At 32.2% G+C, this 19,355-nt stretch overlaps 1 protein-coding gene across 1 annotated transcript; it reads left to right on the top strand.

Annotated features, from left to right (window-relative positions):
• The first annotated feature begins 15,598 nt into the window (after positions 1-15,598).
• LOC127728609 (uncharacterized) lies at positions 15,599-18,800 on the top strand. Its single transcript, XM_052236158.1, has 3 exons — positions 15,599-15,696; positions 17,028-17,204; positions 18,353-18,800. The coding sequence occupies exons 1-3, from the start codon at positions 15,636-15,638 to the stop codon at positions 18,619-18,621; spliced, it is 507 nt and encodes a 168-aa protein (XP_052092118.1). The 5' UTR covers positions 15,599-15,635; the 3' UTR covers positions 18,622-18,800.
• The last annotated feature ends 555 nt before the right edge of the window (positions 18,801-19,355 follow it).

The raw sequence follows: 19,355 nt of genomic DNA, 5'->3' as shown, positions 1-19,355 counted from the left end.
GATACGGGTGGGACCTAACACAATATTTAATTTACAGGTAATCGTTCAATTGTTGTTTACTTAGAAAGCTACCAAAGAATAAACCGTTCTAAAACTTGAAAATGATTGAGAAATGTTTTAAAATCTATAATAATGGGAGAGTTATTGTGTCCTGTAATGGCATTTAGTATCATTCACAAACAGTTTTGTAAAGGAGTTCACCAAAAATCACTGAGATTCAACGTCTAGTTTTTCTGTCACGACTTTCGTTCATAACATCCATTTTTACATCGAATAACCGTGAGGGCATTCCGGTGTATTGTTGCCACAGACATTTCTACCCACGTGACTTTTGTTTTTGGCTGACAACCGAACGCAAAATAACATTCCTTATCGCTTGTTATATATCAATTTCATCAATAAATATTCATGAAAATAATTTTTAAGAACATATATAAATGATATAAATTTGTTTTGTCGTGAGAAATATCTCAAGAACGTTTTGCGGGAAAATATGAATGCCTACTCAAATCCAATCTATTAGTAAAATCGAATTTTTACAGAAGAGTGTCCACCATGCACTTGCACTGCACTATTATTAGAATAGTAGAATAGAATGCTATACAAGTGGATGAAAATTATATATACATGTAACTGTTATATACAAATATTAATATAATATATAACAACAAACCAGAGTATACTGATTTGTATCACTACAATATAATAGTTATTACGGTGAAGTTGAATTCCCTGTCATTTATTCATCATCCACGCACGAACTTGTCTCAGAAAAAAATATTTCTATGTACCTTAACCTCACTTTCAGGTATGGAGATGTGATTTTTTTTCTGAGACAAGTGCTTGTGACCATCCACAAGAACTTGCGGTCATCCGATGTTCAGTACTTCAGTACTTTGATTAGATTTCGTTATCACAGATTTGATTTCTTGTATCGAACTTTTGCATTGGTTATAATGAATTAAATGTGCTGTCAAGAATTTTTTAAATGACGATATTCAAAGATTTTACTTCAGTGTTAAATTGATAACCTTAAAAGGAGCACCAACTGCCATGTGTATGCCCTCCGAATATGTATTCAAACTCTCAAATTTGATATATGCTGAAACATAATTCAGTACTACAAAAGTTCCACAGAAAACAATACACAATGTCTGGGATCGTTAAAAAGTATCAACATTCAGTGTGTATTCCTGACTGGACACCATCAAATTAATTATCGACACGACCCTCGAAAACTGTCGATGGGCATATGTAATTATAATCAAAGTACTGAAGTACTGATATCGGATGACCGCAAGTTCTGGTGGATGGTCACAAGCACTTGTCTCAGATAAAAAATCACATCTCTATACCTGAAAGTTAGGTTAAGGTACATAGATATATTTTTTCTGAGACAAGTTCCTGTGTGGATGATGAATAAATGACAGGGAATTCAACCTCACCGTAATAATTATTATATTGTAGTCATATAATCATTTGTTATCAGTATATTCTGATTTGTTGTTATATATTATATTAATCATATACCAGTTATATATATAGCAGATCATCTTAATAACTCTACAGGCAATTTTTTCATCCATTTATATATCATTCTATTTTACTATTCTAATGATAGTGCAGTGCAAGTGCATGGTGGACACTCTTCTGTAATAATTCGTTTTTCTAATAGATTGGATTTGAGTAGACATTCATATTTTCCCGCTTTTGTTGCAAAACGTTCTCGAGATATTCTTCCGCATGCGTTAACACACATTTTCGGTATCCATGATTTGTTATTGATATATATATTTCTCACGACAAAACATTTTCATACATTTATCTATGTTCTTAAAAATTATTTTCATGAATATTTATTTATGAAATTAATATTTAACAAGCGATAAGGAATGTTATTTTGCACTCGATAATATCCGCGTAATTATACAAAATTCGTTCGGTTATCAGTCAAACGGCAAGGACATTTCTGCGGCAACATAACACCGGTATGACCCCAAGGTCACATCCGATGTAAAAATGAACAGATAGGTAAGACCATACAACAGTATACAGTCGATTTTCTTACACTTTTTTTAATCTCATTTCATAGTTAAAAAATTATAAATTAAATGTAAATTCTTCACTCATAACCTGTATAGATATGAATGATTTTTCGGGTCGAATCAATCAGCGAGGTCGGTCATCATGCTGCTGCATTCCCTTGTTTATTCTTTAAGCTAAAATTCCTTTTAATCTCTGGACATGCTAAACACATGAACAATTCGTCTCAAACAAAGGTTATATCAAATTTTGCATAAATACAGCGAAATTACGTTTTCAAAATTGTTTGGAAAAAAAACCAATAAACATTTCAATTTTGTCTAAATCATAGCTAATGTCCCTTAAAGAGTTATATAAAAGTAAGGAGATGTTAAGGTAAGTTTATTCAAGGGATCAATAGTTTAAACAAATTGCATTGCGGAAAACTTACAAATAACAAGTCCTCTTGAGTAAATAAACAAATACTATGATACACACGCATCAGCAATAAATATATAAAGAAATAGCTCAAATGTAAAATCAAACAAATTGTACGAAATAAAAAGTAAATGAACAATCATATTGCATGATGGAATTCAGTGCCTATAGACGTTAATTTCAGAAAAAAAAAGAAAAAAGAAGAAACATGACAATCAAAAAAGAAAAAAATCAAACAGAGAGAGTTGTTAGTAGAAAAATTAAATAGAATTTAATTAGAAAATAAAGAAAAGGAAAAAGGAAAAGGATCAATAAGTTTACATGTATCGTATCTAAATTTACGGGCTCTATAAACTCCACCGTAACTTGATATTAGGATGTTATATCCTGTTCTACAGGTACAGCCAACTTCCAAACCACATTTTTGTAATTATGAACGAGTTTATCAAAAGTTTCAACAATGAGGAAAACCCATACCGTATAGTCAGCTATATGTAAAACATTCAAGCGAGAAAACTAACGGCCTAATTTATAACAAAATAATTTACGAAAAACAAACATGACAGACATGAATCAACGACAACCACTGAATTAGAGGCTCCTGACTTGGGACAGGCTCATAAAAAATGTGGTAGGGTTTAACATGTTTGTTAGCGTTCAAACCTCTCTCTAATCTGGGACAAAATCAAACGTTATCAACCAACAGAACGAGCGAAAAACAACTGTCATATTCCTGAATTGGTACAGGCATTTTCCAAAGAAAATGGTGGGTTAAACCTGGTGTTATACATGTTATAGCTAGCTACGACAGTTGTTTATAGTTCAATTATATTGACAAAATTTGGTAAGCAACTCAAACAGACATAATAGATAATTATGATTATAATTGGGATCAGGCAGCCAAAACTTGTAAACATATACCACAAACATGAAAAAAACTCACTTAAAAAATATATATATATTTTTTGTTTTCTGTTTGGTATTAAATTAATAATAAAGATCCATTTTGTTACATCTTGTGATCCGTTTATTTGGCAATCGCCAATAGCAGTCAGCAGGGTTAAAGAACATCAGTTGTTCGACCTGTTAGTCAAATGCATTTTGTTTAAATATACCTTTTCACTTTTTTGGTCTTTTGGAAAATGTTGTTTGTGCTGTATTTAGACCCCTCTACCAAGAAATTTGTTTTGCATGCACACGTATAAAAATTGCGGTTTTTATCCAACGCAATCATAGGTTTGAACGTTGTTTTCAATTAAGACTTATTAATATTTTTTCGTTTGGGCTTGTATTATATTGCCTTCGGGTTTATATGATCTGTTCATCCTATTTAGACTCTTCAAAATTCAAGAGTCTATCCTAAATTGAGGTAAATTAAAATCATTTGGCCTTCCAAATACCGTTTCGATTCCTAACATCACTGAAGAGACATTAATTGTCGAAATCCGGATATGGTGTACAAATTTTTGCACCTCATGTTTGCGGTATACCATCTTTTCCGCAAGTTTATTGTTTTCTGTTTGGTATTAAATTAATAATAAAGATCCATTTTGTTACATCTGGTGATCCGTTTATTTGGCAATCGCCAATGGCAGTCAGCAGGGTTTAAGAACATCAGTTGTTCGACCTGTTAGTCAAATGCATTTTGTTTAAATATACCTTTTCACTTTTTTGGTCTTTTGGAAAATGTTGTTTGTGCTGTATTTAGACCCCTCTACCAAGAAATTTGTTTTGCATGCACACGTATAAAAATTGCGGTTTTTATCCAACGCAATCATAGGTTTGAACGTTGTTTTCAATTAAGACTTATTAATATTTTTTCGTTTGGGCTTGTATTATATTGCCTTCGGGTTTATATGATCCGTTCATCCTATTTAGACTCTTCAAAATTCAAGAGTCTATCCTAAATTGAGGTAAATTAAAATCATTTGGCCTTCCAAATACCGTTTCGATTCCTAACATCACTGAAGAGACATTAATTGTCGAAATCCGGATATGGTGTACAAATTTTTGCACCTCATGTTTGCGGTATACCATCTTTTCCGCAAGTTTATTGTTTTCTGTTTGGTATTAAATTAATAATAAAGATCCATTTTGTTACATCTGGTGATCCGTTTATTTGGCAATCGCCAATGGCAGTCAGCAGGGTTTAAGAACATCAGTTGTTCGACCTGTTAGTCAAATGCATTTTGTTTAAATATACCTTTTCACTTTTTTGGTCTTTTGGAAAATGTTGTTTGTGCTGTATTTAGACCCCTCTACCAAGAAATTTGTTTTGCATGCACACGTATAAAAATTGCGGTTTTTATCCAACGCAATCATAGGTTTGAACGTTGTATTCAATTTAGACTTATTTATATTTTTTCGTTTGGGCTTGTATTATATTTGCCTTTGGGTTTATATGATCCGTTCATCCTATTTAGACTCTTCAAAATTCAAAAGTCTATCCTAAATTGAGGAAAATTATATGGCCTTCCAAATACCGTTTCGATTCCTAACATCACTGAAGAGACATTAATTGTCGAAATCCGGATATGGTGTACAAATTTTTGCACCTCATGTTTGCGGTATACCATCTTTTCCGCAAGTTTATTGTTTTCTGTTTGGTATTAAATTAATAATAAAGATCCATTTTGTTACATCTTGTGATCCGTTTATTTGGCAATCGCCAATGGCAGTCAGCAGGGTTTAAGAACATCCGTTGTTCGACCTGTTAGTCAAATGCGTTTTGTTTAAATATACCTTTTCACTTTTTTGGTCTTTTGGAAAATGTTGTTTGTGCTGTATTTAGACCCCTCTACCAAGAAATGAGTTTTGCATGCACACGTATAAATATTTCGGTTTTTATCCAACGCAATCATAGGTTTGAACGTTGTTTTCAATTTAGACTTATTTATATTTTTTCGTTTGGGCTTGTATTATATTTGCCATCGGGTTTATATGATCCGTTCATCCTATTTAGACTCTTCAAAATTCAAGAGTCTATCCTCAATTGAGGTAAATTATATGGCCTTCCAAATACCGTTTCGATTCCTTACATCACTGAAGAGACATTAATTGTCGAAATCCGGATATGGTGTACAAATTTTTGCACCTCATGTTTGCGGTATACCATCTTTTCCGCAAGTTTATTGTTTTCTGTTTGGTATTAAATTAATAATAAAGATTCATTTTGTTACATCTTGTGATCCGTTTATTTGGCAATCGCCAATGGCAGTCAGCAGGGTTTAAGAACATCCGTTGTTCGACCTGTTAGTCAAATGCGTTTTGTTTAAATATACCTTTTCACTTTTTTGGTCTTTTGGAAAATGTTGTTTGTGCTGTATTTAGACCCCTCTACCAAGAAATTTGTTTTGCATGCACACGTATACAAATACAAAAACGTTACTGTGATAGTAAATTTGGCAGAATTTAAAAAAAAAGTTTTTTTAGTTGATTGTATATTGACAATGACGCCGATAAAACAGATTTTGTTGTTGATAGTACATACTGTGTATAGTATACACTTTCTTGGTAAAGTTCAAATTTTGTAAAATACAAATACAATGTAAACAAAATGGAAACAACACTGTAAATACCTCATGTGTCCAAATCGCACCTCAGGTCCAACCTGAACCAGGAATGCCCAAAGTCAAAAACTCGATAGCGGGATTCATAAATACCGAGTCACGTCAAAAGTCATACGACCAAAAGAAACATAGTAGCACGAAGACAAATAAAGGGAAAACTGCAATAGCACAAAGGCAAATAAAGGGAAAACGTCAATAGCACGAAGGCAAATAAAGGGAAAACGTCAATAGCACGAAGGCAAATAAAGGGAAAACTGCAATAGCACAAAGGCAAATAAAGGGAAAATGTCAATAGCACGAAGACAAATAAAGGGAAAACTGCAATAGCACGAAGGCAAATAAAGGGAAAACGTCAATAGCACGAAGGCAAATAAAGGGAAAACGTCAATAGCACGAAGGCAAATAAAGAGAAAACTGCAATAGCACAAAGGCAAATAAAGGGAAAACGTCAATAGCACGAAGGCAAATAAAGGGAAAACGTCAATAGCACGAAGGCAAATAAAGGGAAAACTGCAATAGCACAAAGGCAAATAAAGGGAAAATGTCAATAGCACGAAGACAAATAAAGGGAAAACTGCAATAGCACGAAGGCAAATAAAGGGAAAACGTCAATAGCACGAAGACAAATAAATGGAAAACGTCAATAGCACAAAGGCAAATAAAGGGAAAATGTCAATAGCACGAAGACAAATAAAGGGAAAACTGCAATAGCACGAAGGCAAATAAAGGGAAAACGTCAATAGCACGAAGGCAAATAAAGGGAAAACTGCAATAGCACAAAGGCAAATAAAGGGAAAATGTCAATAGCACGAAGGCAAATAAAGGGAAAACGTCAATAGCACGAAGGCAAATAAAGGGAAAACTGCAATAGCACAAAGGCAAATAAAGGGAAAATGTCAATAGCACGAAGACAAATAAAGGGAAAACTGCAATAGCACAAAGGCAAATAAAGGGAAAACGTCAATAGCACGAAGGCAAATAAAGGGAAAACGTCAATAGCACGAAGGCAAATAAAGGGAAAACTGCAATAGCACAAAGGCAAATAAAGGGAAAATGTCAATAGCACGAAGACAAATAAAGGGAAAACTGCAATAGCACAAAGGCAAATAAAGGGAAAATGTCAATAGCACGAAGGCAAATAAAGAGAAAACTGCAATAGCACGAAGGCCGAATAAAGGGAAAACTGCAATAGCACGAAAGCAAATATAGAATTGGGTACATATATAGTAAAATATGTCGTTTTTTTCCTAATATCACGAAAAATGATAAAAAAAATATATTTCCAGAGAATTGTTTCACAAACTTAGAGTTTACTTATGTTATGACGATTCCAAATGTTTTTTTGGTTGTTTTTTTTTTCAAAAATCCGCTTGTGATTATCTTTTGAAGCAAAAAAGATAGATTTGTCTGTTCAAATGATAAAAATGTCCAAGAAACCGAAATTTTGAGTAAATACCTCAGATTTTGACCCCATTTATCTCTAAAAGTAGCACATGAAGGTATATTTTTCAAGACATATTTGAATTGACTAGGTGATACATAGCTTGTATACAAATTTTCGTAAAAAAATCACCGTGGTATCAAAACTGTATCGTATGCCCTTAAACGTCACTACAAACACGGGTGTAGAGAACGAGTTGTGAAATATACACGCTGTAAGAAGGGACCAAGCGAACATCACCGTCCTGAAAAGTACAATTCACAAAAGGGAAAGAAAAATTACGGAAGCTTATTAGCGCCACACAACTTTTTTTTTAATATTTCTTCCTATGTTTGCGTTATAACGCAAACATTTGCGAAATAACGCAAACCTTTTGCGTTATAGCGTAAACATTTGCGAAATAACGCAAACCTTTTGCGTTATAGCGTAAACATTTGCGAAATAACGCAAACCTTTGCGAAATATCGCAAACCTTTGCGTTATAACGCAAACATTTGCAAAATAACGCAAACATTTTTTTTTATCTTATGTCTTATTTAAGATTCAAAGGAAGCAGCAGTTATAAATGGAGGAGGCTGCATACATTAAAATGTATCCTCCTTTGTACTCGTAGCAAAGACAAATGCTTGAATATTTAGAACATATCATTGACTAATAATGAGTTGGATAATAGATATAAGAAGATGTGGTATGAATGGCAAGGAGACAACTCTCAATCCAAGTCACAATTTGTAATATCAAACCATTTAATATAGGTCAAAGTACGGTCTTCAACACGGAGCCTTGGTTCACACCGAACAGCAAGCTATACAGGGCCCCAAAACTTATATGCATGATAATACATGTATATATATATTACAAAGAAAATTGAGTAAATTGAAGTTGTATCGAAGAATATAAAAAATCAACCCTGCTAATATAGCTATAGCCAAAGATAAATATACTTCCAAAGTAAGCTCTCGTTTGAGGATTGTGTAAGGTTGGTTAGATCCAAACAAGCTACCTTTTTGCAATAAAATGAACATGTTTTATTATTAAAATCATGTTCTCTACATTTAAATTGCTACCCAAGTATCTTAAAGTTACTACACTAGATTGGAATGAAAATTCCATGAATTTCTATCAAAGAATCTTGATCATATTCTGAGATTTAAAAAAAATCTTGCATCAAAATTAAAAAAAAAGTTTCTTTATTAATAATTCATTTTAAAGCAGAAAGATCATTTTGTCTATTTGACTTGAAAGTTTCACAAATGTATGACATTAGTTTTGCTCTTTCAATTAAAATATGCCTATACCATATCTATTTTATTGTTAAATTATATACTTTTCTGATGCACAAATCATTCTTAATTTATGTATAATTGCACTTCAAGTATTCCATTATTCCAATGCAAATTTATTATAATGAGTTGGCCTTGTATTTATGGTTCTTTTCCTATCTACTAGTAAACTACAACCGAAATTAATGACAGACAGACATATATACAAAACTTAATGAATAATTGAAATCAAGAGGTTTGCGTTATTTCGCAAATGTTTGCGTTATAACGCAAAGATTTGCGTTATTTCGCAAAGGTTTGCGTTATAACGCAAATGTTTGCGTTATAACGCAAATGTTTGCGTTATAACGCAAATATAGGAAGAAATATTAAAAAAAAGTTGTGTGGCGCCAATAAGCTTCCGTACAAAATCGTTTCCTATTGTCGTAAATTTTTGTATAGAGTTTCCCGTGTAAAACTGAAATATCCTAAAGGATTAACTATTGCTGTGGTTATTAGATATTTGCTATTAGATTTTTCAAACGACCATTTCATTAAATAAGAAAACTTCTGTTTGATAAGTTTGTGTGGACGTGTAGTGTGGAGTCGCAAAATCATACTGGTCTACAGAATCAAAAGAACCATCAAAATCACATAACTTTTCTAAAACTTCAAAAGAATTTTTACACTCCAAAAATAATTGATACCTTTCATTGCATATGCTTTATTAAAAAATAATAATAAGTTGTTTAATTGTAGTCGGGAAACTAATTTGAAATTAAGCAGTTTAGATTGCCAATACATGGTAGGACTCTTCGAATTTTCAGAAGAAACCTTAAGCTGAAATGTGGTAATGGTATGATTGTCTTCCATTTGACGCTCAGATGAGCGCATGGCTTTGAATGTAGAAGAATTTATAATTTCATTTTTAAGAAATTCCATGTAGTATTTACGTTAAACATCCACCACATTGTTGACTGCATTGATGGCCAGTACGAACACCAACGATCTGCGATTATACTTGAGGTATATTTCTAATCATAGAAATGAGCGTATTATAAACCTCTACTTGCGGTTTTTGATGCTACCCTGGTATCTTCTACCCTCTTGTTAACTGTGATGATCATATAACCCTTATTATAAAACATTTTTGAAGCAATTAATTCCTGGATTGTCTCAATATGAATATTGTCAAAAAAAAAACTGGTTGCCATTAATATCCATAACTTTATGCATCTCATGAAGCGAGTTGATAGTGTTTTGTTTGTGTCTGTTAACGAGTTGTCTTTTTTTCTTCTATTTTTCTACTTTATCTTCTTTTTTGTTGTTGCTGTTTTTTGAATTGTTGAACAATTGACCAAAAACCATTGTAATACATGTTACGAAAGATTGTGTGATCTACAAATATTATCTAACAATGTTTAACATTCTTCGGTTGTATAGTCACTTTATAAAAAAAAAGACGGACTTTTCCACTTTCATTATGAAAAACACAGATATAGATTTTATTATATTGTGTATGTTATTGACACTATTCAAAAGTTGAGAATATATCAAGGTTACAATTAATAACCACAATTAAAAAAAAGGGTCAATACAATAGCCAAACGAAAAAGACGAACAGACAAATAGTTGTTCACAAAACCCCGCACATATAGAACTAACGATTGAGCAACACAAGTCCAACAAAACAACGGAGATGAACTCAGGTGCTCAGGAAGGGTAGCAAAATGCCAGTATGGATTTTCGTGCTTGAACCAGAATGAGCTAGACAAATCCCAGAGAAGTTGTGCTGTACATTGGTTCCGATAAAACGAAAACAGAAAGTAGCAAAGCTAATGTTTTGTAATACAACTGGTAATCAAGTCTAGGTTGTACCGATTAAAGTCTCGTAAAAGGGGGGGCATATTTTCGCTAGGCGAGTAACTAGGTTACCAGCTACCTTACCCTTTTAATGTATGCCTTATTGGTTTTCTGAAAATTAATCGGACAAAACAATTTTTAACATGAACAATAGATATCAACATTTGATAAGCTGTGAGAAGTTATAGCAGTATTGATAATGCAATACAATCAATAATGTAAAAGTCATCATATATTTAAACTCGATTTTTTACTCCGGTATCGTATATTATAAAATTATAACTTATTCAAGTGCAGTGTAGAGTCGAACAGTCATAACTGTTTACCGAAAGAACCACCAAAAGCACAAATTTTAAATATCCAAAAAACTTTTTTTCTCACCGAAAAAAGAAGACAAAAATGGATTTAACTTCATGCATGTTTAACTTGTATAATTTAATGTATATTTGTATGCAAAATACGTGTTTCTTACATCATTACATTAAAGAGAGAGAGAATTTGCGTCTTTAATTTGAGAAAAAGAGAAATAAAAAGCCATCTTAACACTACGAATCAATCGCGATTTAGACCAGCTGTAAGTCAAATAAGCTTGGTTCAAATAATGCAAATAAAAGAATATTGTTTTTCTTTTTAAAATAAAAAATCCATAAAGTTTTCCTTTATTGAATAGGATTTTAAGATTTTCAGATCATATAGAAATATAGCCAAATCGTCACAAGTTCCATAAATCGCAATTATTTTCGTCATAATCTTGATGTTCTATTTGAATGCATATGATTATTTGTTTCAGTTTAATTCCGATATATATGTGAAATATAAATTATAGCACTAGAATAAGACATTCATTGAGACATTTTTTAAGCATGATCATAGCAAGAGTAAAGAGGCAGTTTCTTTGTATTTGTTTCACTCACTTGATCGAAATAAGGAAATCTGTAAAATTGTCTAGTATTGGAAACTTAAAGACACTAAATAATATGCTTAAAACTTTTTTTTTATGATTTTACAAATATCCCTGACATCAAATTATTATTCAGTGTTGAACATAGCTGTACGGGGCCAAATTTGGTATGAAATTATAAATCTTACATGTGTTTGTAAAATTTGCTTGGAAAAAACATCGTTACCAAAATGTAAATAATTGATATCTAAAAGACAATGCTTTACCATCGATGGCATATTGGTTTTGAAACTGTCCTTCTCATTCATTTTTAGAAAAACAATACTGATATTTTATCCTAACTATCAAAATTGCTGTTTTCAATCCTCTTTAGACATTTATATCTTGGTCGCAGGTTTTTGATACTCAAAGTGATCCTACCACATTGTGACTTTTCTTGTGCATATTCAACCTTGGTGGGAAATACAAGAAATAAATTTATCAAAATAAAATGAGTTATTAAACTTTTTATTTAAATTAAAAAATAAAATCTGTGGAAAGTTTGAAATCAATGTTTGCATTTACCAATACAAACCTCTTGTCAGCAGAAAAATGGTCGCGAATATTTAACTATGCAACTTCGCAAATAATACATTTATCTCTTTTATTTCCTGAAATATTATTGAATGAACGGTTTCAAAAGAGATGTACATGTGTATAGAGAGCACATAAAACGGCGAAAAACTCTCCAATGAACAACGCATTAGGACAGATTTTTCTTTAAAAATGATATGTCGTTGATGCATAAATTTCCGTTTTAATGATGGTAAATGATAATAGGATCACCGACTTCGTTTTTCGGACATCAGTCAAAGTGGTGTTCTAGTTTAAAAAACAAAGTCATGGCGTTGTAACTGTAATCCGTAAAACGTTGATTTTGGGCGTTTAAGTCCAACAAAACAACGGAGATGAACTCAGGTGCTCAGGAAGGGTAGCAAAATGCCAGTATGGATTTTCGTGCTTGAACCAGAATGAGCTAGACAAATCCCAGAGAAGTTGTGCTGTACATTGGTTCCGATAAAACGAAAACAGAAAGTAGCAAAGCTAATGTTTTGTAATACAACTGGTAATCAAGTCTAGGTTGTACCGATTAAAGTCTCGTAAAAGGGGGGGGCATATTTTCGCTAGGCGAGTAACTAGGTTACCAGCTACCTTACCCTTTTAATGTATGCCTTATTGGTTTTCTGAAAATTAATCGGACAAAACAATTTTTAACATGAACAATAGATATCAACATTTGATAAGCTGTGAGAAGTTATAGCAGTATTGATAATGCAATACAATCAATAATGTAAAAGTCATCATATATTTAAACTCGATTTTTTACTCCGGTATCGTATATTATAAAATTATAACTTATTCAAGTGCAGTGTAGAGTCGAACAGTCATAACTGTTTACCGAAAGAACCACCAAAAGCACAAATTTTAAATATCCAAAAAACTTTTTTTCTCACCGAAAAAAGAAGACAAAAATGGATTTAACTTCATGCATGTTTAACTTGTATAATTTAATGTATATTTGTATGCAAAATACGTGTTTCTTACATCATTACATTAAAGAGAGAGAGAATTTGCGTCTTTAATTTGAGAAAAAGAGAAATAAAAAGCCATCTTAACACTACGAATCAATCGCGATTTAGACCAGCTGTAAGTCAAATAAGCTTGGTTCAAATAATGCAAATAAAAGAATATTGTTTTTCTTTTTAAAATAAAAAATCCATAAAGTTTTCCTTTATTGAATAGGATTTTAAGATTTTCAGATCATATAGAAATATAGCCAAATCGTCACAAGTTCCATAAATCGCAATTATTTTCGTCATAATCTTGATGTTCTATTTGAATGCATATGATTATTTGTTTCAGTTTAATTCCGATATATATGTGAAATATAAATTATAGCACTAGAATAAGACATTCATTGAGACATTTTTTAAGCATGATCATAGCAAGAGTAAAGAGGCAGTTTCTTTGTATTTGTTTCACTCACTTGATCGAAATAAGGAAATCTGTAAAATTGTCTAGTATTGGAAACTTAAAGACACTAAATAATATGCTTAAAACTTTTTTTTTATGATTTTACAAATATCCCTGACATCAAATTATTATTCAGTGTTGAACATAGCTGTACGGGGCCAAATTTGGTATGAAATTATAAATCTTACATGTGTTTGTAAAATTTGCTTGGAAAAAACATCGTTACCAAAATGTAAATAATTGATATCTAAAAGACAATGCTTTACCATCGATGGCATATTGGTTTTGAAACTGTCCTTCTCATTCATTTTTAGAAAAACAATACTGATATTTTATCCTAACTATCAAAATTGCTGTTTTCAATCCTCTTTAGACATTTATATCTTGGTCGCAGGTTTTTGATACTCAAAGTGATCCTACCACATTGTGACTTTTCTTGTGCATATTCAACCTTGGTGGGAAATACAAGAAATAAATTTATCAAAATAAAATGAGTTATTAAACTTTTTATTTAAATTAAAAAATAAAATCTGTGGAAAGTTTGAAATCAATGTTTGCATTTACCAATACAAACCTCTTGTCAGCAGAAAAATGGTCGCGAATATTTAACTATGCAACTTCGCAAATAATACATTTATCTCTTTTATTTCCTGAAATATTATTGAATGAACGGTTTCAAAAGAGATGTACATGTGTATAGAGAGCACATAAAACGGCGAAAAACTCTCCAATGAACAACGCATTAGGACAGATTTTTCTTTAAAAATGATATGTCGTTGATGCATAAATTTCCGTTTTAATGATGGTAAATGATAATAGGATCACCGACTTCGTTTTTCGGACATCAGTCAAAGTGGTGTTCTAGTTTAAAAAACAAAGTCATGGCGTTGTAACTGTAATCCGTAAAACGTTGATTTTGGGCGTTTTTTACTAACGTTATACCTACTATGTTACAGATTGGTTAATACATCTAAAACGAAGTCGATGACACTATGATTAGTTTATAGCAATCAAAAGGAAATTTATGTATCAACAACATTTTTTAAGAAAAATCATTGCATCGGTTTCATAGATTTGATGATTTTAAGACAAATTAAATAACGTTTTCTCCATTTCTATGACCATCGTCAAAATTCTCTTTTCATTGAGATCGTCACGTAACGCTTACATTAACTTGAAACAGTTTTTCTTTCTCTCTTTTTTTAATAATTTTTTTTTATGAAATTTCCTTTAATATTTCAATTTATTTCCCCTTATCTTATGCGTTCTTGCTTTGATCCAGACAATATTACAATAACAGTAGTTTAAAAATACGTGTTGCCCCTTATTTTCTTGCAAAAACTGTGACAGAGGCGAACGGTTGTTTTTATCTTTCCTGAAGTAAAGAAACTTATCTGCGCCAGAAACCTTCTTATTAGGGTCGTGAAAACATTTCAGATCGCGACTGCAGTTCAGGAGTCGAGATAAGATCATAAACAAAACCATCTCACAATCTCCAAATATGCAGTATTTGTCGCAAACAATGCATTTTTGATTGACTTGATATTAAGATAGTGACTGTCCTCCCGAGGTATGTTTCGGGTCTCCCAAAATATCGGGATCTTTGTATGTAAACAAGGCTGTACCAGATGAGATTATGATAACCGTAACATGTAAGCTAACTTACAACTTATGTTTGGTAAAAGGTTTTTAATTGGTTATCTGTTTGATAGCCTTCAATCGCCGGACGGAAGCTAGATAAACTCCCTTATTTGTAAATAACAGTCTTTTGCAAATTAAGATTGACAAAATTAAGGATGAACGATACCGTTAATTTGATACTGAGGTTATTGAAGGTTTTGTTAAGATGTTATTATTATTGGATCCATTATAAGACCATGACTTTTTCATGGACGACATATGCACATTTAAAAAAAAAAAATTGTTGAAATCAACAACAAAAATGAAATAGAAATTTATTTTTTAAATATAATGTTCTGCAGTTTAAACTGACATTACCCCTTTAAGTATCTTATGTTGGACTTTCAGTTAGTAGAAATAAACCAAAACAAATCTGAATTACGGTAGAAATTTGACGAACAACCAAGGTGTCAAAAGCTAACACTTTTTTATGTTGGTGGTTTCAAATGCATTTCTTCAGTTCTGTGTTTATTTGTGGAACTCTTGCTTTTCTGCAGATGTTGCGAGGTATGTCAGGCATTTAATATGTTTATTTCAAATCTTTTCTTCATTCGGTTTTCTTGTAACTACACGTTTTCGTTGAAATAGATTTAGTGTTATAAAAGTTGGAAAGGGAGAGTTAAGTGATTCACTGCAGACATGCAGGTATATTTACAAGGAATTAATGTTCCAATGTACTCCAGTCATTTTCTGTGAATCCAAGTACACATCTAATCATTATGTGCGCTACCTTTCATGAGATATGTGTGTTACGTTTCATAGTATTATATGTGTTACATTTCATAGTAGTCTGTACGCTACCTTTCATAGTATTATGCTCGTCACCTTTCATAGTATTCTGTGTGTTACCTTTCATAGTATAATGTGCGTTACCTTTCATAGTTTTATGCGCGCTACCTTTCATGGTATTATGTGCGTAACGTTTCATAGTATTCTGTGCTTTGCCATTCATATTAACATGTGCGTTACCTTTCATAGTATTATATGCGTTACCTTTCATAGTATTATGCGCGTCACCTTTCATAGTGTTCTGTGTGTTACCTTTCATGGTAAGCTATGCTTTACCTTCTATAGTATAATGTGCGTTACCTTTCATAGTATTATGCGCGTTACCTTTCATAGTATTATGCGTGTTACCTTTCATAGTATTATGCGCGTTACCTTTCATATTATTCTGTTCATTACCTTTCATAGTATTCTGTGCATCTGATTACAGTAGTTGTCGTCTGTTTATGTAGTTCATACGTGTTTCTCGTTTCACGTTTTTATATAGATTAGACCGTTGGTTTTTCCGTTTGAATGGTTTTACACTAGTAATTTTTTGGGGCCCTTTATAGCTTGCTGTTCGGTGTGAGCCAATGCTCCGTGTTGAAGGCCGTACCTTGACCTATGATGGTTTACTTTTATAAATTGTAACTTGGATGGAGAGTTGTCTCATTGGCACTTAGTCTCATACCACATCTTCCTATATCTATATAACCTTTCATAATACTTTGAGTTACCTTTTGGAGTATTTGTTTCTGTGGTTAACAAGGATACGGTTCAGATACACAGTCATCACGTATGCACTAACGATACATTTGGAGTTCTTCGCCGAGCACGTGTATCCTATGGCGTGCCAAGCAAAAGTATAATGAATATTTCAGATTTCAGGGTTATTACCTATCTATTTTAACGCTTCAAACTATACAGAAAAAAATATTCATAGAGCCATCGATAAGAATTCGATAAAGCCGCAATCACAATTATTATGTTGTTTCAATATATCTGTGTTTTCGTGATTTATATTTATAAAAAAAGTTAATGTAAGTCTTCTTGATACCGTCTTTCTATTTTAGTCGTTGATTCAGCAACAAGCAATAGAGAAGGTAATTTTACCTGTAATGCGTGTTCATATGTATATCCAAACAACGACGGAATTAGCTGTCTGAACAATACAAACTCTTTGAAACTACTTCCTGGAAAGTCTGTCAAATGTGGCAATTACTGTTATACCAGCGAAGTGTGGGACAAACGTACGTATTTCAAAAAAAAATTGCTTACAACTTCCGCATGTTCAACTAAAGTCTAATTTTTGAACAAAAATGAATGAATATTCTAGGAATTGGTACACATTTATAAAGAATGCACGGAAAAATAATGAAAAAACTATATTTGCTTCAAAATCTAATAACTAAAAAAAAACACAATCCATAGGTTTTTCCTTAAAACTGACACTTTGTTGGTAGTTATTTCGGTGGAATCCGTGTAATTTATTTAAATAACCTTAAGTAATATAAGTTGTTATTTGATACATAAACTCTCTTGCTGTGTTCGTAGTAAAATCCGTTATTTTTACTGTCTTCTCAGCCGCGCCACTTATGTAGAACATCACGCAGATTTCGACGTTTTGGTGTATTCTAGACCTGCAAAACTCCTTTTTACAGGAAATATACAGCTAAAACAATTTAAAACCCTATAATTATCTAACCTAATGAAAGAATATATCACTTGAAACAACATTTTTTCTTCAAATAAGTACATAGCCTAGATGTTTCATAAAGATTCCATTTTGATTAGCGGACAACAATGAAGTGGTGTAATTTATCAATAAAACGCAAAGTGCTCTCTATGACATCGTAACATCAATAAATATTTCAATCAAAACAAAATGATATAACCTCACCTTTTTTCTGTTTTGAAAATATAGTGCCAACCTAAGCACCACAACGTTAAACAGATTGTGACTATAAACTATTAAAAAATCTTTGGAAAAGACTTGACTCATCAGATCCACACTAAGCACACAACCCCCCGCCCCCACCTCCCAAAAAAATATAAAAAAAATAAGACAACGCAGTAAAATAAAAAACACATAAAGGTAAAACAATCAGAAAACAATTGTTGTATCTGCCTTTTTTATTCAAATAATTACTCAAACAAGTATAAATGTATCGCATTTACAGATTCCGTCAATGAACAAACGGCCTGTGCACATATGGCATGTTCAATGACATATTATTTTCGCTTTTGTATAATTAAATATCGTCGACTCATAGTTATATTGTTCATTTTACATTATTTCCCTCTATATACAATATTTACATGATTAGAAAAATCGTATTCCATGTCAGTCGTACTTTTTGTATATTTAAACACAAATTTTATTTTGGTCTAATTCCAGGTACACGTCAAGTGAAGTCTTTATTTAGATCCTGTGGTAATTTTGTGGGTAACGATTGTTATGACGACCCGTATGCTGGTCAGGTGAATTGCAAGACATCATGTAAAGGAGATTACTGCAATAACTTTACCGTAGATGAGGCCCGCATTGAAACTTTGTGTGATAGATTTCAGTGTTATAACACTGGACTGACAGTAATTTACTCAAATGCTTCTTTGACATTTCTTATAATTAGTCTGTGTATTATTATAACTGCATATATTTCCTAGAGACACGCATTCAATTTAAGTGTTGTTTGAACTGTAACACCTTCTTTATTGTATAAATAACACTAGATATTATGTATGTCTAAATATCTTTGCAACAGCAATTGAGATGATAGTGAAAGAGTACACAACAAAGTATAATTTAAGAACTTAAATAAACTACCAAGTTTAGTTTATCTAAACCTCATGTTAATGAATAACAGGTTCTTAACTGCTGTCCCACGTCATGTTGAAAAGGGTTGAACAAGAGATTTTGAAAAATCCAGGTAACTCTTTTGTCGATAATTCATGTTATAACAATAAGGAGATGTGATATGATTTCCAATGAGACAACAGCAATTATAATACAGTGTACGGTATTCAACAATAAGCAAAACCCATACTGTATAGTATGCTATAACATTCCGCGGCAGGACATAATATGAAATGTTTCCAAAGAAAATACCATCGGCCTAATTTATGATAAGAGCAATAAACGACAGACAAGTAAGGCAGACATCAACCAATGACAACCAATGAATAACAGGTTCTTGATTTGAGACAGAATTTTCCGGGTTTAACATGTGTGTGAGCACTCAATCCTCGCCCACCTTTGGACAGTGGTGCAACAGCACATCATTGGAACACTAAGCACTCAAAAAAGCAATAAAATGGCGGAAAAACACAAGGTACAGAGAGTTACTGGAAGCTAGTTCAATGATTCTAACTCCTTAAACAAAATTGAGAATGGAAATAGG

The sequence above is a fragment of the Mytilus californianus genome, unplaced genomic scaffold (genome assembly GCF_021869535.1).
Source record: "Mytilus californianus isolate M0D057914Y unplaced genomic scaffold, xbMytCali1.0.p SCAF_2, whole genome shotgun sequence".
NCBI classification, from domain to species: Eukaryota; Metazoa; Mollusca; class Bivalvia; order Mytilida; family Mytilidae; genus Mytilus; species Mytilus californianus.
Note: the sequence above shows the minus strand (reverse complement) of the source record. Positions and strands in the feature narration are given on the sequence as shown.